Source organism: Peromyscus californicus, unplaced genomic scaffold, assembly GCF_007827085.1.
Source record: "Peromyscus californicus insignis strain IS unplaced genomic scaffold, ASM782708v3 Scaffold_13__1_contigs__length_99412109, whole genome shotgun sequence".
NCBI classification, from domain to species: domain Eukaryota; kingdom Metazoa; phylum Chordata; class Mammalia; order Rodentia; family Cricetidae; genus Peromyscus; species Peromyscus californicus.
The window spans coordinates 70,181,234-70,202,361 of NW_026294424.1; the positions used below are offsets into that span (position 1 = coordinate 70,181,234).

Sequence of the window (21,128 nt, forward strand, 5' to 3'; positions counted from 1 at the left end):
CTGGAACACCTCTTTTTTTTTTTTTTTAATGCAACATTATAATAACCTTTGTTGACATCCTGTATTTACAAGGTCTTGGTGACTTCATAGGCATAGACATAGAATGCAGAGTGGGCCACTTCATCCCTTTAAGTATTGGTGCAATCATGGACCATTTCATTCACTCTTCTGTTGAAGACCTGTTATCTGGCAACTATCGGGTGCTTGCTAGTACTCCCCCTTATATTAGAGAATATTCCTGGAAGTCAGAGTCTATTGTTTTATTCATCCTTGCATAGCTCAGTGTGTGTTCAGTAATTATTGAATTGAATTTTCATTGTTTTTTTTCCTTTCTATTTTTGGGGAAAACAAAGTGTGTGTGTGTGTGTGTGTGTGCATTTTTCCAATTTTTGCATGTGAATTGGTGTCAATTTATGGTTAATAGTCATCTTTTGACTATATGTGAATAACAATTAAATTCATCCCATTTCATATCCTTTTTAATGTTGAATTTGATAGTAACTCAGTTTTCAGTGTTTTCCCTTCCTTCCTTCATTCTGGCAAGCACTGAAGTATGTCAGCATCAGTCTAGTACTTGAACATGTGTATAATCCACCAAGACATTTCTCTTCATATTAAACACTTGCCTAATTTTAGAGGAGAGAAAAAAAAAACCTCAAACATTCAATTAGAATCAACTCCATAAAAGCACTAATAAGAGCTACATTGATACTATTAACATTGGTATGTGCTGTGTTTTCACATGTGTGGATTCCAGTATAAATGGTAGCTGCTTGTATGCATTGTTGGGATAAAAGGAAGTGTCCAAATGAAAGTGCAGGGTGAAGGATTTCTTCACAACCAATTTGATCAACTGAAAGCACAATTTATGTCCTCAGATTGAACTAAGAGAACGAGAAATAAAACGGCTGTCACTTGCTTTGGATGGTGGTCGTTCCCCTGATGTCCTGTCTCTGGAGACTAGAAATAAAACCAACGAAAAGCTTATTGCTCACTTAAATATTCAGGTAATGGCTGTTAGGGTTGTTTCTTTAAGCATATAAAAAATCCAAGGTTTTTTTATAATTTTCTATGGGTTTATAAAAGTGACAGGCTTGTTCACCGAGGTATTATTTCTAAGGGAGTTTTTGTTTGTTTTATTCTTTTTGAGACAGGGTCTCACTATATAGCCTTGGCTGGCCTAAAACCCTCTATGTAGACCAGGCTGGCCTTGAACTCACAGAGCTCCATCTGCCTCTGCCTCCCAAGTGCTGGGATTAAAGGCATTCACCGCTACGCCTGGCTCTGGGGAGTTTCTGATGGAGCAGAAATAAGGGGTAGCTTTGAGAAATCAGGATACTTAATAAGGTAGCAGTAAGGTAGGTCTAGTGTTCCAAACTTAAAGGAAGACCATAAACCCTGGGCAGTGCCCTCAGTTTGTTCTTAAAAATCTCATGAATGAGTGAGACATGGTGACACACTAATCTCATATCTATATCCCCTTTTCTTTCCAGAACAAGATCCCTGAACCTAATCTCCTTTGTTTAGCTTTCTCCCTGACCATGACCAACAACAACTTGTAACCAACCCTCCTAAATGATGATAAATAACCACATTCCATTAAGTGACCAAAAACCATCCACCTCACCTCTTGGGAGTGTGGGCTTCATGTTCTCTAGACTGGGAGAGAGAGGCAGGAAGATCAGTTTATGGCCAGTCTCAGCCCCGTAATCAATTCTAGATTACCATGGATTACACGAGACCCTATCTCAAAAGAACAAAACAACAACAAAATATATAAATAGGGAGAGAAAACTGAGAAGGGATATTTTAAAATATACTAACCAAGTTTATCTTTGTGTGTTGGGAATTCTTGATGGCTCTGTACTTTTAAAAACTTAATGACTATTTTATTCTGTAAAAGATGATTTTAAGGTATACATATGCTTATGTATACTCTGTGTTATAGAGTATACATACTGTCTATACTATATGCTCTATGATTCACAATATTGTCTACTTTATACTTTACATACATATTATATATAGCATATATTAACATGTAATGTATTATTGATAAATTAATGGGGTGAGAATGTAGCTTGGTAGTAAAAGGCTTGTGTAACATGCAAGTCCCAAGTCCAAGCCTCAGCACTGCCAAGAAATAATAACAAAGCATGCAGCCTGTGTGTGCCTGCACCATGCTGTGATCTGAAGATAAAGAAGCAGACGAGCTCTATAAGGTGTGACATGTGAACTTGGAAGTTTAGATATGCTGGGCTGTCTGTGTGTAGCCAGGTGGAATTTGTTCAAATACACTGTCCAATGGAAACGTGAATCCAGACAGATGGACTACATTATCATTGTAAACAATGTATTTATCCCAATATATCCAGAACTTCATTTCAGCATGTAATAGTTTTACTTTCCTAAAACAACAACAAAACCCCAGAACTTGGAAGCCTCATGCACTTTGCTTTTATAGCACGTCTCAGTTCAGACCCCCTCCCAATACCTCCACCCCCACCCCCCCACCCCCGTACTTCAAGTGCTCAGCAGCTCCATCTAGATGCTAGTAGCTGCTGTATTGGGCAGCACAAGCTAATGTCATTGTGACAGTCTTGTCATATTTTAGAGCTCTGTTGGGAACAAGTTCGCACAAATTTCTTATCCTTTCCTTCTCTATTTGAAAAGTCGAAGCCAGTGGACCTATATTTTCACTAAGGTACACATTGTCAGTGTGGGAAAAAAAATAGTATTTAGGGTTACACATACAAAAAACAGCTGGATTTAACTTCAGGGTCTTTTCAAATACAGTGTTTAGAACTTTTAGTTCAAAGTTCAGAGTATCAGATAATTTCCCATTTGAAGACTTTATCACTGCACTTGCACGTTGGATACAGGTTGACTTCCTTCAGCAAGCTAATAAAGAACTCGAGAAGCACATTCAGGAGCTCACAGAGACCAAGGAGACGGTGACAAGCGAGGTCGTGAATCTGAGCAACAGAAATGAGAAGCTCTGCCAGGAGCTGACCGAAATCGACCAGCTCGCGCAGCAGATGGAAAGGCATAAAGAGGAAGTGCTGGAGACCGCGGACAAGGAGCTCGGGGAGGCAAAGGTGATGCCAAGTCTGAGCTGGGGGATGTCACTAGCGCTCAGCTCAGGATAGTCGTGCTCAGCTTTGGGGTTTGCTCAGTGGGGGCATGGCTCTGTGTTTAATAATCCAAGGTTTTCTTAAACGCTGTTCTCACCCTTTAAAAGATGGCCTTTGCCCTAGTTGGTTTAGTTTTCCTGAATCACACCTGTGCCCAGAGTAAATGTCCACACCCGGTCCTGATTTCCTCTATGGCTTCTATCCTTGTCGTCTTATCTCTGAAGTTTGTTCTCTGGTCAGATTTGGCTCAAGAATTCTTGAAAGATTATTTTTGCATGTGAGTATGTTTATATCATGTGTGTGTGTTCACATGTGTAGGCATGTGTATGTGCGTTGGTGAACATGCGCGTCTGGGAGCATGTGTGTGGAGGCCTGAAGCTGATGTTGGCTGTGTGCCTCAGTCACTCTTCCTTTATTTATTGGGGCAGGGTTTGTTCCTGAACCCAGAGCTCGCTCTTTCAGCTGTGTCTAGCTTGTGAGCTTGCCCAGGGATCCCAGCTCTGACTCCTTGGTGGTTGCCATGCCTGCCCGGATTTCATATGGGTTCTTGGGTCATATCCGAACTCGGGTCATTAAGCCTGTGCAGTTTGTGTGTTCTCCACTGAGACATCGCCCCAGCCCCTAAAGGTATTTTTAAAATGTTTTCCTTACAGATTTTATGGTTGGTAGCTAACATTCATCATCTTTCCACTGAAAAGATGCACAGGGTGAAATTTCTTGTTTATAATATTGCTCTCCTACAAGTCTTACTGTTATTTATGGTACAGCCAGTGAGTCCAAGTGACCTTTTTTCCTTGAAAGTCTCACAAAATTGTACCCATTTTATACTTGGTGCCTTTTATGATCAGTATCTTACTGGCCTAGAATAAAAACATGTATGAATTTCTTTTTTTAATTCCTTGGCTGTAAGGATCACTGTTACAATATTCCTCCACATGGCATTATCAGTATGATTGTTAGGAATCACTAGGTCCAAGTGGCAGGTATTTCACAGTGCTGACAAGTGTCTGAAACACATCTCAATGAAATGGAATGGGAGAAAAGCAAGCCTTCAAGCAGCTCCAGCCTAGCCTTTGTGGTCTTTGTATCGGATGCTTCTTTCTTTTTTTATTTTTTATTTTTTTTTTTATTTTTTTTTGGTTTTTCGAGACAGGGTTTCTCTGTGTAGCTTTGCGCCTTTCCTGGAACTCACTTGGTAGTCCAGGCTGGCCTCGAACTCACAGAGATCCGCCTGGCTCTGCCTCCCGAGTGCTGGGATTAAAGGCGTGCGCCACCACCGCCCGGCTCTTTTTTTATTTTTTAAAGATTTATTTATTTATTATATATACAGTGTTCTGTCTGCATGTGTCCTTCAGGCCAGAAGAGGGCACCAAATCTCATTACAGATGGTTGTGAGCCACCATGTGGTTGCTGGGAATTGAACTCAGGATCTCTGGAAGAGCAGTCAGTGCTCTTAACCACTGAGCCATCTCTCCAACCCCATGATGCTTCTTTTTAATCCTGAAAAAGTGTGCTGATAAAACGTGAATGAGATGTCTTTGAAGCGGTGTGCTAAAGGCAGTTGTGAAAGGGAGACTGAGAACAGAGAACTCACACGCACCTAGACCACAAGCAGGCTCTCGGTCATCTTTGAGGAGCACTGAATGTAAATTAACTAACTAGATGCCGCTCTTTAAAAGCTGTGTGCTGCCGGGCGGTGGTGGCGCATGCCTTTAATCCCAGCACTCGGGAGGCAGAGCCAGGCAGATCTCTGTGAGTTCGAGGCCAGCCTGGGCTACCAAGTGAGTTCCAGGAAAAGGCGCAAAGCTACACAGAGAAACCCTGTCTCAAAAAACCAAAAAAAAAAAAATAAATAAATAAAAAAGCTGTGTGCAAGGAGGTGCAGCTTAGCGGTAGAGAGAGCGCTTGCCTGGTGTGTCCGTGTGCCTGGGCTCCATCTCTAGCACCACCAAAGAAAACAGAGCTGGTTTTACCCATAGCTTGATAGCATCTCTGGGAACTCTTCCTGCCAAGAGTAGACAGGACTCAGTGTGAAGACCCTTGTTTGTATCACCGAATCCGTGTTAGGCAATGCTAACCCATCGTTAGTTAGTGAGCCAGAAGGAAACCATATCAACATAAGACAACCATCAATAAGAAGCCCACAGCAAACATACGCAGTGTTGAAAGACTCAAATCTTTTCCTCTAGAATCAGGAACAAGTCTAGGATACTTTTATTATTTCTGCTTAGCATAGTCCTGAGCAGAAGTGATGATGCCTGCCTAGACGTCCCAGCATTTGCAGGGAGGCTGAAGCAGGAAGGTTGTGTTCTAGGCTAGCCTGGGATACTCCGCGAAACCACATCTTAATAAAACTAAATTAAAACATAGTACTGGAAGACCTTCTCAGCGATTAGATACAAAAATAAAACAGAAAAGTAAAGGGCATACAATTTTCAAAGAAAGAATAAAAAAATCTTTGTTCATATGTGATATGATCTTAATTGTGGAAAATCCAAAGATTTGCACACAATGAAATAGAATAAACAAGTTCAACAAAATTGCATCTTAAACACACACACACACACACACACACACACACACACATCAGGTACAATTCTGTATAGTAAGAATAAAAAAAATCAACAAAAATTAATTAATCTCATTTGCAGATACATCAAAAAGAACTAACTTAAGCAGTGAGGTGAAAACTTCAGACATGATAGAACACTAATGAAAGTTAAAGGATGTGTGAGTGGAAAGGCATCCTGTGTGCATTCATTAGGAGACGGTCTGTGAATGCAATTCAAGTCCTGTCAGGATGCAGTGTCAGCTTTTACAAAAGTGGGAAATAGTCCTGAAGTGTGTATGGACTCTCAAGAGACCCTGCCTAGCCGAACGAACAGTCTGGAAAGAAGATGTGGGTTGGGGTGTGGCCCAATTTGCAGAGTGCTTGTCCCACGTGTGTGAGGCCCTGGGGAACAGCTGTGAGAGTATGTAATTCTTCTGCTGTTGATTCTGCTTTTCTGGTTTTAGTGTATTGCTGCACTCTATCTCTTCCCTCTCTTCTCTGCTCCTTTTTGTACGTGCTGTGCTTTTCCGTGCAACGCATTGAACGTGGCTCCTCGTGGCCTGTTGACAGGGCCCACAGATGTCAACTTGTTGCAGCCAAAGATTGCTGCTAGATCACAGTGTTTCAGTGGCATTCTGCTCTCTCGGTTGTAATGAAAGAGATCCAGGTTGGTAAAAGCAGGCTGAGAGCAGTGAAGAGGCTGGTTAGGAAATGACCACCATCACTTGCCAAAGCTAAGGCCTGAGAAGAGAAAGTTGAAGTGGTTCTCTGCTTGACAAGTGAGTCCACACAGGCATTCAGGACACCACAGTGTTAAACAACCTCCATCTCAACTTCACTCTCTAGTCATTGAAGCTGAGCATTAGGCTAGAGTCCTAGACCTTACTGATAGAGTGCAGACCAGCTGATCTTCCTCCTTATGCCATAGTAATGTATACCTTTAGGGTCTTAGATGCTCACCTAATAGGCTTTTTCTTCCTAGAAAGAGATTAAAAGAAACCTCTGTGAAATGCGGAACCTTGAGGAAAAACTGTCAAAACTTCATGTGGTAAGTTGATCCCACACTTGCCAGTGTTTTCAGCATGGAATTGATGCCTGATTTTGTAAGTCTGTTGAGAAACAATGTGTAAGGATAATATTCAGTCTTTTTAGTGGACTGTGTTGTTTTGGCACAGTCACAGAATGGTCCAACCATCACTGCTAACCCCAGAACATTATCACTCTGGAAAGAAGCCTTCTTCCCATCAGCAGTCACCCCATTACCTTCTGCTTGGCCCCCGGCAACCACTCACCTGCCTTCAGGTTCTAGAGTTCTCATTCTGACTGTTTTGTATAGATGGATCATGTGTTGTGTGATCTTTTGCATCAGACTTCTTTTACTTAGTCTGTTTTCTAGGTTTGTGAGGTCACAGCTTGAATGGGAGCTCCATTCCTTTCTATAGCTGAGTGATAAATGTTTCACAGTATGGTTATGCAATTTCTTAGTTTTATCATTCCCTAATCTTCCATAGCATGGGATTATAGATAAGATGGAAAATCTGAGACCCTGTAGGAATTCTGTATTCCTCTAACTACTTCATGGCTTGGCAGTTTACTAGCAACAGTAAGATTAAGAGCTGGTATTTATTTGTTGACTGTTATTAGAAGTACTCATGCTTCTTTTAATTGCTTTGTTTGGTATAAGTCAAGCCATTTTCCTAGTCATAATGCTTATCCCTGTAGCTTTTGCTGAGAAAGACAGGCTTCATTTCCTAGAGACCTCTGATACAGGGACTCACTGTGGAACTAGGAGAATGCCTTACAGGCTAAAACTGGCGGTCACTCAGAGGTGGAGGGCTCTCTGCCTTGTGGTAGCCTGCTACGTTGGGAGGGTTCCTGTAAGGTCAGAGGCAAAGACCAACAGTAACTTGCATCTCTTCATTATGTGTAGTCTATGCTGCTGTATTCTGGTGACATGCCGTCTCTATGGTGTGGTGGCCTGCATTCACTCCTTGTGGAGTTTTGTACACATAGTATGAAGAACAGAGCACATGATAGCAGCTTCATGATCGACTTTAAGGGGAAAGAGGTCATTTGGACTCACTGGCTGCATTTGAAATAATAGCAGGACTTGTAAGAGATGAATATTATAAACAAGAGATTTCACCCTATGCATCTTTGAAGCAGTGTGCTAAAGGCATTTTGAAAGGGAAAGTAAGAGTAGAGAACTCACACACACCTGTGTGTGCAAGAGGGTTTGCTGCTGTTCACTATTGTCTGCACACTGTGAGTGCGGAGAATGATTGACAGTGCTTGTCTCAGATCCATGATCGATTCTCTGTGATGGTGGCTGACACTGTCAACAGTTTCTGATGTTTTCTGTTAGTTTTGTAGTTTACGTTTTTCTGAGATAATAATGATATTGATAGCCAGTGTCCACTCCACACTTGCCATGGCAGAAACAGTGACTCTGTCACTGGGTCTGCACTGCTGCACTCTTTAAACATAGGCGTTAATAAATTGTGTTGTGCACGTTCATATTCATTTAGAGAGAAGTAGGTCGATGTGCTAAACAAACGAGGAGCAAAGGAACTGTAAGGGCTCTGCCTTCCACAAAAGAGCATTGGTAGCATTTGTTAGTATGGGAATCATGGTATGTTTGGTTCGTGGGGGGGCTTTTTTGTTTGTTTATTTTTTTTGCTTTTAATTTTTTTATGTGTAATATATATTTTGATCATATTTTTCTCTCCTAGCTCCTCCCAGATCCTCCCTCCCTACTAAACATTCATCTCTCTCACTCTCTCCATCCCTCCCTCCAAAACAAAACAAAAGCAAATGTCAAAACAAATGAAAACCCAGTAAGACAAAAAAAAAAAATACCAAAACAAAGCACAAAGTGCACACAAAAGCCATAGAGTCCATTTTGTCTGGCCAACTGGGCATGGGGCCTGCCCTGGAGTGTGGTTAAAATACAAAGTAGCACTCCATTGGAGGATACTGATCTTTCCCAGCAGGGATTGATTGCAGTTAGCTTCTTGGTTAGACGTAGGAGACTGTCCATTTTCCTTCTCTGCTGGGACCACAGCTGGCCGTGAACCTGAGCTGGCCCTGCATGTGCTGCCACAGTCTCGGAGTTCATTTGTGCATCAGTACTGCTGTGTGGCTGTTTCCTCATGGCATCCGCCACCCCTGGCTCTCACAGTCTTTCTGGATACTCTTCCACATAGATCCCTGAGCCTTGAGGGGAGGGTTTAATAAAGACATCCCATTTAGAACTGAGTGTGCCAAAGTCTCTCACTCTTTGCCCATTGTCCAATTATGGGTCTCAGTGTTAGTTCCCATCTACTATGAGAGGAAACTTCTCTAATGGGAGTTAAATGTGACAGTGATCAGAGTCCCAGCCCAGTGTATAGACTGTGGGTCCTTGGTAGAGGGCTGTTCTTTTGTTTGTTTGTTTTATTTTACATACCAACCACAGTTTCCGCTCCCTCCTCTCCTCCTATTCCCTCCACCCCCCCTCCTTTCCACCCTGCTTCCCATCCACTCCTCAGAAAGAAACCTCAGGTTAAGGTTTCCTATGACAGTCAACAAAGCATAGCATACCAAGTTGAGGCAGGACCAAGCACCACCCCTCTGCATCAAGGCTGAGAGAGGCATCCCACCATAGGGAATAGGTTCCAAAAAGCCAGTTCATTTGCCAGGATCCTAGGCCCACTGTTAGGAGCCCCACAAACAGACCAAGCTACTTAACATGCTACCCACATGCAGAGGGCTTAGGTCAGTCCCATGCAGGTCCCCTAGCTGTAGGTCTAGAGTCCATGGACTCCCATGAGCTCAGGTCAGCTGTCTCTGTGGGTTTCCCCATTATGATCTTGACCCCTACCCCTTGCTCATATAATCCCTCCTCTCTCTTCAACTGGACTCCTGGAGCTCGGCCCAGTGCTTGGCTGTGGATCTCTGTATCTGCTTCCATCAGTTACTAGATGAAGGCTCTCTGATGACAATCAGGATAGTCACCAATCTGATTACAGGAGGCGGCCAATTCAGACACCCTGTTCACTATTGCTATGAGTCTTAGCTGGGGTCATCCATGTGGATTCCTGGGAGTTTCCCTGGCACCAGGTTTCTCCCTAACCCCATAATGGCCCCCTCTATCAAGAGATCTCTTTCATTGCTCTCCCTCTCCATACATCTCCCAATTCAACCATCTCACCACCTTGTGTTTCCAACCCCCATCCCCTCCCTTCTACCTCCCCTCACGCCCAGTTTACCCAGGAGATCTCATCTATTTCACCTTCCCACGGTAATCCATGCATCCCTCTTAGGGTCCTCCTTGTTACCTAGTTTCTATGGGGCTGTGGATTGTAGCTTGGTTATCCTTTGCTTTACATCTAATATCCACTTATGAATGAGTACATACCATGTTTGTCTTTCTGGGTCTGAGTTACTTCACTCAGAATGATATTTTCTAGTTCTGTCCATTTGCCTGAAAATTTCATGATGTGATTGTTTTTACCACTGAGTAATACTCCATTGTGTAAATGTACCACATTTTCTTTATCCATTCTTTGGTTGAGGGGCATCTAGGTTGTTTCCAGGTTCTGGCTATTATGAATAATGCTGCTATGAGCATAGTTGAGCATGTGTCCTTGTGGTATGATTGAATATCCCTTGGATATACGCCCAAGTGTAGTATCACTGGGTCTTTAAGTAGATTGACTCCCAATTTTCTGAGAAACTGCCATACTGATTTCCAAAGTGGCTGTACAAGTTTGCATTCTCATCAAGAGTGGAGGAGTGTTCCCCTTGTTCCACATCCTCTCCAACATAAGCTGCCTTCAATGTTTTTGATCTTATCTCAAAGTCATTTTGATTTGCATTTCTCTAATGGCTAAGGATGTTGAACAATTCCTTAAATGTCTTTCACCCATTTGAGATTCTTCTTTTGAGAATTCTCTATTTAGATCTGAACCTCATTTTTTAATTGGATTGTTCGGTATTTTGCTGTCTAGTTTCTTGAGTTCTTTATATATTTTGGAGATCAGTCCTCTGTCAGATGTGGGGTTGGTGAAGACTTTTTCCCATTTAGTAGGCTGCCATTTTGTCCCATTCACTGCGTCCTTTGGAAGACTGTTCTTTTATGGTGCATTTTGACACAATTGAAGTGATTAAAAGTATGTGCATGTACACACACATACACACATGTATATATGAATTGCTGTTATATAGGTATAATCATATATATGCTTACAAAAGTACCCATTTGCCTATAAGTATTATAAATATTTAATAAAGCTATTAGAATACTTAATTATAAAATTACCATTTTGCAGGAATTAGACTTATGCCATAAGGAAAAGGAGAGACTAAATGATGAACTCCTTCTAAAATCAGACCTGGAAACTGTTGTTCATCAGCTTGAGCAAGAAAAGCACAGACTTAGCAAAAAATTGGATAATTTTGCAGTCACAGGTAAGATGCCAAATGTAGGTTAAAAAAGCGATTTTGCTCTCTTTATGTTGTTGTTATTAGTAGATGATCTTTCGTGCTTTTGTTTACTCACTATGTGCTGAGCACTTGCTGTGAACCAGAAGTGGCACTAGGCAGTGTGGACATGATAGGAAGCCCTCCCTGTATCTGAGTGGCTGGCACAGGAGGCTGCTTGAATATCTTGCAGTGGAAGTGTCTTCTTGAAGGCGGACTGAGAAAACCATTCTGGAATGGCGGGAATGGAAGTACAGAGTCTTTGCGGGAATGGAAGTACAGAGTCTTTTGAAGGAATGCCGTTCGTTATATTGCCTCACAATCTGCACTTGTGTCTCTGATTACCCGCTCCTCCGTAGCTCCTCACTCCATTCCAGGAGGCTTCTCTCCCTCCCTCCCCAGCAGAACTGCCCTTCCAGCCTGTTCACACATGGTGCTGAGTGCAACCAGTGCCCTTCTCTTGGTAGCTTGTTACCTTTTAACATTTGCCACAGTTGCTCATTCCTTCTCGCTCTCCCACCTCTCTGGTCATTCCTTCTCGGGATGGAATGGCCAGTTCCTAAGTTTTCTAATGTCATGGATAGCCAGTTGCATGTAGTACGTTGTGCATCTGCAGAGCGAATGAAGAGGAGGATGGCAGCGTGGGATGCATCATGAAAATGAGTCTTATGTTGGTGTGTGGGTGTCGGCGACACAGGCTGAGCCCTGTGAAGTTGCTAGTACTTGCTTTGTTGTAGACCATGAACAAGGAACTTTCATGGTAAAAACTAGTCATTGTGAGCTGGGTTGTTTATAGTGGTATATTCCTATAGTCCCAGGTACTTGACAGGCACAAGGCCCTTTTGAGCACAGGAGTTTGAGTCAGTCTATACATCTTATCTCAAAAATAACAGCAGAAAACTAATAATTGTGCTTATTGGAAGAAAACAGTGGGTTCTTTTGGTTTCTTTGTGCATGTTTTAAATTCAAGTTCAGTGAACTATGCACCTGCTGGGTTGCTTACAGGTACATTTTCTTTCAGTGCTCTTTTAGGGTCTCTAGGAACCCCTACTTGGAAGTGCATCACTTTCTTTTATAGTACTAAACAGTGTCCAGCTGTGATAACGTCACAGAGGGTGACCTACATTTGTTGGACAGTATTTACTGTTAACGTTTTGCTTTTATGTTCCTCCTAGTTACTTGATATGTCTGATCTTTGTGGGTTACACATAGAGCCACTCAGGATTGCTAGTAGTTTTCATTCTGGAAATTATTTATTTACTTGACTAATTCACATTCTATACACAATGTTATCTTACCCACTTTAATTTGCAGAAAGAGAACTGACTTTGGAAGTTGAGAGGATGAGGCTAGAACATGGGATAACACGTCGAGACAAATCACCTTCTCGTTTAGACACATTCCTGAAAGGCATAGAGGAGGAGCGAGACTATTACAGGAAAGAGCTGGAGAAACTCCAGCACATCATCCAGCGAAGAACTTGTTCTGTAAATCACTATGCCCGGGAAAAAAATCCAGCATTCAAATGCTCAGAAAAGGTAATACCTAGGAGTAATCAAAAGGGTGTGTGTGTGTGTGTGTGTGTGTGTGTGTGTGTGTGTGTGTGTGTGTGTGTGAAACCTTTTTACTTTATTGCTGTATTAAAAATCAATGTCATTTATACATGTTTTCAAAAGTCCTAATCTGGATTTTCCTTTTTTCTATAACTTGTGGGACACCTTGCATAATCAGGAAAACTCCCCAACAATAAAGGACAACATTTTGATTCCTATAAATTTAGGTTGACTAGCTGAGTCATGTAGAGGCCTGTAGGCTTTCAGAACCTAGAACTCAGAGGCTCACAATGCTGTACGTTTCCGCTCTTTCCAGGCTTTCTGTTCTGGGACAGCTGCACTTTCCTCTGCTAACAGAGCAGCTCTGTCCGCATGGCCCACAACATGCCTTTATGTCATTCCCAGCTTCGTTGGTCGAGTTAGGAGCATCATCACTTTTAGTGCATGTCTCACAGTGCCAGTAAAAAGCTGCAGGCATGCTGGGTGACTGTGAGTAAGCCCATGAGGGAAAGGAGTGTGTGTGAGATAGGTGTGAGCATGGAGACCTGGGGAGTGCATTTCCCAATGAAAAGTCGGTATTGTAGGCATGTGCAGAAGCACTTTGTTAGCAGACAACAAAGGCCTCTCTCGATCTGGATTTGGTACCGGCTGTGGCTGCCAGCTTCCTGCTTGATGGTAAGTTGTTACGTATGGTTCCTTGGAATTACAATAAATCATTTTTAATATCAGTGATCTTCATTATCCCAGCCTCCCAGAAGAAGAAGAAAAGTAGTTCCTGATGTTGTACCTTCAGTCCTATGCATACTGCTTGTTAATGTATTGAGAATAATAGAGTGGAGAAGGGGCATTAATTAGCATACATTACATAATAGTACCGTAAATATTACATACAAGATGCATTTACAGAAAAGTGAAGCATTCCCCTCGAGCAGACAAGTCAGGAAATGTTCAGATCCCGTACCAAGTACTGAACACAAAATGACAGGAACAGGAGCTTCCTATGTCTCTCACAGAAATTCAGTGTTAATAAGTACATTAAAAACATCATGTAAATTTGAGGGGTATATCTACCATTGAGCTACATCCCTGACTGCTAAATAACTTGTAAGTTCTCATTTATATTAAGTGCTAATGAAGAGTGTACAGGAGCAATTCAGAACACTGGAGTTTTTCTTACATCTGAATTATGTGGAGAATCTGGAGGGATTCCTTGTAGAAAGTGACATTTAAGCTGAGGTATAGACAGTAATGAGAACAGTCATGGATCTTTATTCATTGCACTCCTTTTCTGGGGTCTGTGCAGACTGCATTCTGGAAAATGTTAGGTCACAGGCTCTCTGCTCTTGTCGTATAAACAGCTTGCCCTTCAATGTGTCTGTGCTATCCAGTCATGTCCATCATGCTCACATGTGCCTGTTTAACAAAAAGGGTAGCTTATCCTATGTGGAGCCACCTCACACATTTCTACCGTTTACTGAGTCTTCATTGGTGTTGTATATGCTCAGTGGATATCAAATAATATAAGCCAAGACTCTTTCCAATTGTATATTACTTTAATCTTGCTGTGACAAAACACCATAGCCAAGGCAACATATAAAAGAAAGCGTTTAATTCGGCTTATGGTTTCAGAGGGATTACGTTCATGGAAGCAGAGCAAAGGAGTGGCAGGAACAGCTGAGAGCTCACATTTGGATCCACAAACAGGAAGCAGAGAGCACACTGGGAAAGGGAGTCTTTTGAAGTTCAAAGCCTGCCTGCCCCCAGTGACACCTCCTCTAACAAGGCCACACCTCCCAATCCTTACCAAACAGTTCCAGCAACTTAGGACCAAATATTCAAACATATGAGCCTACAGGGGTCATTCTCATTTAAACTGCCACACTAGTGTAGCAGTTTATCAGGGTTTCTGTATTTAGGTCATTGATGTTAACATGCTGTCAGTTTACAATCCTCATTTTCATGGCAGTGATGACTGGATCTTTTGAATTATACAATGATAGTAGATACATTCTTAGGAATGTTGGAAATCAGGGGAATGTTGGAAGAAACTTTGCTTAGTCGGTGAACATCCTAATATGTGCTGTCTGGTAGAAATATTTAAACTTGTACCATTGCACAAACAGACCCCATGTAGGTTGAGTCAGCTGGGGCTGTTGTACCTGAGACGCCAGCCTTAATGGTCAATCATAGAAAACAGGTACACACATGCCTTCCTGGACTCTCCTTGGCAGAGAGTTATACAGCAATGACTCTGAAAACTTACCATGCATCAGACTGACACGGAAGACTTGACCAAATGTCCTATACTCTCCTCCCGAAGATTCCAGCATGGACCCTTGACTTCATGTGTGCAAGCTTCTAAGTGCTGCTGACCTCCTTGTTGAGAGATTATAGCTTAGGTGCCACGAGTGTGTCATGGGAACAGCTGAGGAGCGCAGCCGTGGAAGCATCTAATGAGACCTGCACAGGTGGTGGCATTGGCAGCCGCGGACCTTCCTGAGAACCCAGAGCCAGGGAATGTGCACCATCCCTGCCTGTGCCTTCGTCTGCTCTCATGGAGTTTATTCTTTAATTACATTAGAAGAGCTTCTGTTCTTCTGTCTGGGAGCCTGCTTCAGCCAGCCTCATTGCCAGCGTCTCTGTGACAACCACAGGGTTGTAATGATAACAAATGATAATGTGCATCTTTTTAATTGTTTCAGGGTGATCACAATTCAGACATTCATCTGATCACGAGAGAAAGAGATGAGCTTCAGCGCATGCTAGAAAGATTTGAAAAATACATGGAGGATATACAGTGCAATGTGAAACTGCTCACGGCCGAAAGGGATAAACTAAGTGTCTTGTATGACGAGGTAAGAGATTGGTCCAGTTCATCCAGCACGTTGTTTCGAATCAGCTAAAACAGAGCCACTCTGTGTCCCGCATATTTTCCTAACACGAGGGACTCTGATTTTCCTTCCCCATTAAGATGATACGTGGTAGTAGTTTTCTGTCATCTTCTCTTAAAAAAAGGTACTTCTCTCTTTTTCCTGTTTGTACTCCCTCTTTTCTTGCTTATCAGTGTATCAGGTCAGTTAGAGATTGTCTCTTTGTTCTGAAAGTAACTGAACAGATCTTAGATGGCTCTGTGGCAGCTTTAGACGTGCTACCACATATCAGAATCCCAGGGATAGACTGGAGATGCAGCCACTGTTTGAAACATGGACTCTTCAGTTAGCCTCTGAGTCTGAGGAGCTGGCTCCGCTGTCGAGTGCCTGCCGCACCAGCGTGAGGACCTGAGGTCAGATCCTCACACCTGACAGCTGGGCATGGCGGCTCTCTTAGCACTTGGGTCAAGACAGGTGGGTCTCCAGAGCCTGTTAGCCCAGGCTAGCCAGTCAGTGAGAGCCGGTGGTGCACGCACACTCTGAGGGTTAGCTCCTGGGGAAAATCTGCTCTGGGGAGGCCAGCATTGCCCCAGCCTGGCCCTGCTACGGAGCCTGAGCTGGCAGATGCCGAGTTGACGGGGCAAGTCCTGGGGCCTGCAGCTGCTTTGTCCCACACCTGTCTCTCATGACGCCCCTGGCCGTTTGGACAGGAGGGGGAGACGTAAGTTAAGAGGCACCTTCACTTTTGTGACCTCTTCTAGGACTTGGCAGTGCATTCATTAAATGGATCCACTTCTGGAGTCTCCCCCACAGTGGACTTAGCTTTTAGCTTTCTTGAGTCTACCTAGTTAATTCTTCTCTGTCCGTCCGCTTCTAGTTTCCAGTGTTTTGTGGCTCAATCTTCTTGCCTTTGGGACTTTAGTATTTAATTTTAATCCTTTCCCTCTTATTTTATTGGGATTTGGGAAGAAAGGGAAAGTGGCATGTATTTAATATATCCCTGCCCCACCCCCTTTTTAAAGTAGTGGATATATCCAAAGTACTTTTATGTCTTCTAATGCTTTAAGGCGAAGGAAGAGTTATCTGCACTAAAACGGGAGTCCACTAACGTGACAGTCCCCAGCAATCTTGTTAGCTGTATGGAAAAGGAGAAAGAGCGTGCATTATTTGACTTAAGAAGAATTACAGCAGAAAACGAAGCTCTGAGAGAAAAATTGGAAGTAAGTAATTCAGTTTACATCTTTTTGAAAGGTAATTTATTAAGGATTTGGAAAGAAGTGAAAATGGCGTGCATTCGTATGCCCCTCCCCGACTGCCTCCCTTTATAACTGCACTGTCCTGTGAAGTTACTATTTAGAATATACATGGAGGTAGAGCTAGCATAGCAGCATGCCAGCCCAGTCTGAACCACTTTGTGTGTGTGGGGGGGCCATAGCTAAGACTATTCCATCATCGATAAAGTGTTGTCCATAGCTTCTCTCGTACCATGGTGGCAGAGTTGGGAAGTCACAGCAGACACATTTGACCCCAAAGCCCAAGACGTGCTCTCGATCCTTCCAGAAGCAGCATGCCGCACCCTGAACCCGGGATTGTTGTAGGTCAGAGTGGTGTCCTTTTCTTCTTTACTTAATGACTGGTTATTTTTCACTTAGAGACAATTTACCCGTTTAATGAAGGGACAGTTCAGTGGCTTCTGCTCTTCTTTTTCTCCCTGTCTTTTATAGCTTTCACCATAATTAATCTTAGAAAAACTCATTACCACAGTAAGGAACCTTGTATCCATTATAATAGCTTCACTTTGCCCCAGGCCGCCTCAGCTGTAGGCACTACTGATTCACTTTCTGCCTCTGTGCTTTCTCTGGACGTTTCATATGAACTGAATCATTAAATATAGGATTTTCTTTCATTTTGTGATGTTGGGCATTGAACCCAGGGTCTAGCGTATACAGGACAAGCACTGAGCTACATCCCCAATCCACCTGTGTGTTTTAATGTTTGGTGTTTCTCAGCAGGATATCCTTAAGGTTTATCCATGAGTAATGCTCATATGAGCATTTGTGTGATGTTTTCATTTCTCTCTGGTAGATTATAATTCTTATAATTGTTCCCAAATAATTGTGTTAATACATACAAAGCATTGTCTCATAGTACGTCCACACGGTGAGTTCTGAGTGTTCTTGTTGTGGAAGCTGTGGTTACTTCCAGTTAATATTATGAAATAAATGCTTTGAAAGTGGCCACTAAAACCAGGAACAGAAAAATAAACACTTTAAGCATAGTCTTTATACTACAAATTTTAAAGTTTTATACCCAAAGGCAGTGTAAGAATGTTTTTAATTGGAGTCTTTTGGAATGCTGCCTTCTAGAAATTAAAAAAAAAAAAAAGAGTTAAAATTGCCAGTGAGAAAGCTTCTGTGCAATATGGCATTGTTTAGCACAGCTACTCACTTACCCTTTCCATATCTGTTTTAATGACCAGAAACGTAAAAACAGACTTCTTAAAAACCTATTAGTACTAACAACTCAGAAAGGCTGCATTCAGATGAGCAGAACCCTTCTGGGTTGTAGGAGGCGGGCTTTTGTGAGTTTACAAGAGACCTTTCCTTCACAAACAGCACTGCTCATCTGACTCCTCCGGCCTTCTGGAGTGTTTCCTGGCTCTCCTGACCACTCTGCTTTCCAGCAGCCATTATGACTAAGCTCTCCCTGAAAGCTCCGGGACAGCTGTCAGCCAAGGCCATCAGTGCTGCCTCCTGAACAACTAAGCTTTCCCCAGGAGGGTCTGTTCCATGCAGCCATCACAGTAGATCTTCACAAAAGCCTTTTCTGGTAGTTCCTGTTGACAGATGAGAGCTGAGAATTTAAATAACTTGCCTAGCCTCACCCATCTGTGTACAGTCTCCTTGAGTCCTTGTTCCTTTCCTTCCCATTGTTTGCTCCTTGTCTTCTGCCCACACCCTGTGGTGGTTATTCTCACATGCATTGTTATAGTGGGGCCGGCCCTTTGTGCTCTGATACATGGTTAACATTGATTTTAGACTCATCTTTCACAGATGCAAATCTGCTCATGTTTCTTCTAGTAAAGTTCATTACCTGTACAAGATCATCAGTGGTCGGTCGGCCCTGGCCTGATTTAAGACCTGTCATCTTTCCCCGACACTCATTTTTGCTATTTCCTACTCCCCTTTTTCAAGGCTCCTGGCTTAAGGGACCTTTTCTTGCCACAGGTCTTCTGCACAGACGACTGGAAGAGTGTGCCACCTCTTCCAATGTCCTTCTCTATCTTTTCTTACCTTTAACTCCAGGGTAAACATCCAGGCTCTAGATTCCTTTTGACAAATGAAAATAAAGCTCCTTGCCTAGAAAAACTTACTTATTTATATTTATTTTCCTTTATGCTTGAGAATTTCATGCATGTATACAATGAAATATGATCATACATATTCTTCTTAACCCCTCCCAACTTCCCTCCTGTTTCAATTTCTTCCCCCTTTTTTTTTTAATAGCCCACTAACTCCAGTTACTACTGCCCATATGTTCAGGGTTTGGGGCCGGCCGCTGGGGCATGGCATCCCACATTGATCACATCCTTACAAAAGGATGACCTCCCTCCTCGGACTGTCAACTGCCAGGAGGTCCTCAGTGAAGGGTGTGACCCGGAGACCATCTACTCCGTCAGTGCAACAGTGTGGGCTGCCTTGAGTGTGTGTAGGCCTTGTGCACTAACCCCAGCGCTGTGAGTTCCTGAGTGTGATGGCATGCCATGTCCAGAAGACAGAGTTTCGGGGCACCCTCCCCCATCTCCCAGCTCGCACATCCTTTCTACCCCTTCATAATGTCCCCTTATCCTAGGTGGGGGAGGGGAACTGTATAAATGTACAGTGTAAGGCTCTTATTCTCAGCACTTAGGCAGTTCTGCAGCTCTCCATTGACTGTGGTCACTGCAAAGAGGAACCTCTCTGACCCAGGTCAAGAGAGCTGCTCAGGTATGTAGGTGTGAACATAAGTATTTGGAGGCACTTTGACAGCATGGGCATTTAGAACATTAGAGCAACAGCAGGTTCTACCCTACAGACTCTGACCTCAATAGCCTTGGGCCTTTGATCAGGCTTCCAGCATCAGACATGCAGTTCCGCTCTGTGGAGCAGGCCTTGACTCTGATGAAGAGGAGTTGGCCTGGGACAGCCATCACTGTCGTACCAGTCCATATCTTACCTGGCAGGTGAGTGTTGCAGCATGCAAGGTCCAGGGCTGGCTGCAACTCTGGATGTCATTCTCCCTTCAGCAGCCTGCATAGCACTTTCTAGCACGATGTATTTATTTTGAGACAAGGTCTCATGTAGCTCAGGCTGACTTACACTTGCTTTAGAACTGAGGATCACCTTGAACTCTTGGCCTCCTGCCTTCATGGTGTTATTTTAGTTTCTTGTTTTAGGTCTGTCTTTTTTATGAGGCTGTATAAAATCTATGATGTCAGAGACTTTACTCATGGCTGTGCCTTGCTTGGTCCTTGGTATAGAGCATATATCAGCACTGTTTAATTGATTTAATTAACACGGCAGTGATCCCTTTAACATATAGTTGATATGTGCAGTCATATCAACTATAGTTTTCTAATGGATAGCATGAGCATGAGCATACATCTCCCCTGGAAAAACAGTGACCATTGCATTATGTGTCCTTGACTTGGCAGCACTGGGACTTGGGTTGTAATGTAACCAGAAAATGAGCCTTCGTCCCCATCCTGACCAGCAGTTCTTACACCTGGTCTTCTACCATGCTGTTGCCTATGTCTTCCTGCTCCTGTGTTTTCTTCTTTGTGTCCTGTTTTCCTTACATCTGAGTTCTAGCTCAGCTGTAGAGCTCTAACCTAGCGTGAGGCTCTTGGTTCAGTCAAGAGCACTGTAAAAACTAAATGGGTGGTGGGGGCCTTACATCTCCTCTTGTGAGGGCACATTCCCGCACTTGTGACTTAGTGTGCTGTTTTCTATATGATGCCTGTGTTAACAAGAGTCCATCCACCTATCTTTTTAAACCAGTCTACTCTATTTTCTTTTCTGTGTGACACATGAAGGTCAGAAATGTGACTTTTTCTAACTGAAAGAATGCTTTTATAAAATGTCTGACCTTTCTAGAACATTCATAGAGTCTATGAAATAGGAGACAAAGCTCTGCAAACTTGCATTACTTACTTTTGTGATTATTTGTTACAAATGAACATTTTCTATAAAATTCTCTTTCAGAGTATCCAAGAAATGAATGTTTTTGGAAAATCAGAATTAGAGAAAACTATTGAAGATTTGACATACATGAATCACCAGGTAATTTATCAAAGGATTTGGGGCATATTATATTAGATGACTGACTGCCAGTGATGCTTTTAGTGTATGTTTTTGAAAACTAACATGCAGCAGTGTATGCTCTGAGACTTGTTACTTGGTTCAAATCTGGCTTCCTGTCTATACCAGTTTCTCGACTCTTCTGTCTTCCAGTGTTTTCCATTTATGACGTAGGACTGGCACTTCCGTTTCTCAGGGTTTCTGTGAAAATGTGATGG

At 42.8% G+C, this 21,128-nt stretch overlaps 1 protein-coding gene across 2 annotated transcripts in view; it reads left to right on the plus strand.

Moving 5' to 3' along the window:
- Nucleotides 1-21,128, plus strand: part of Cep135 (centrosomal protein 135) — a 61,804-nt gene that overhangs the window by 12,266 nt on the left and 28,410 nt on the right. For both annotated transcript variants that reach the window (XM_052735217.1, XM_052735218.1), the window contains exons 7-14: nt 879-1,007; nt 2,883-3,098; nt 6,668-6,733; nt 10,998-11,136; nt 12,463-12,686; nt 15,404-15,556; nt 16,639-16,791; nt 20,815-20,892. In XM_052735217.1, coding sequence (XP_052591177.1) covers nt 879-1,007; nt 2,883-3,098; nt 6,668-6,733; nt 10,998-11,136; nt 12,463-12,686; nt 15,404-15,556; nt 16,639-16,791; nt 20,815-20,892 — 1,158 coding nt within the window. The remainder of the gene's footprint in view (nt 1-878; nt 1,008-2,882; nt 3,099-6,667; nt 6,734-10,997; nt 11,137-12,462; nt 12,687-15,403; nt 15,557-16,638; nt 16,792-20,814; nt 20,893-21,128) is intronic.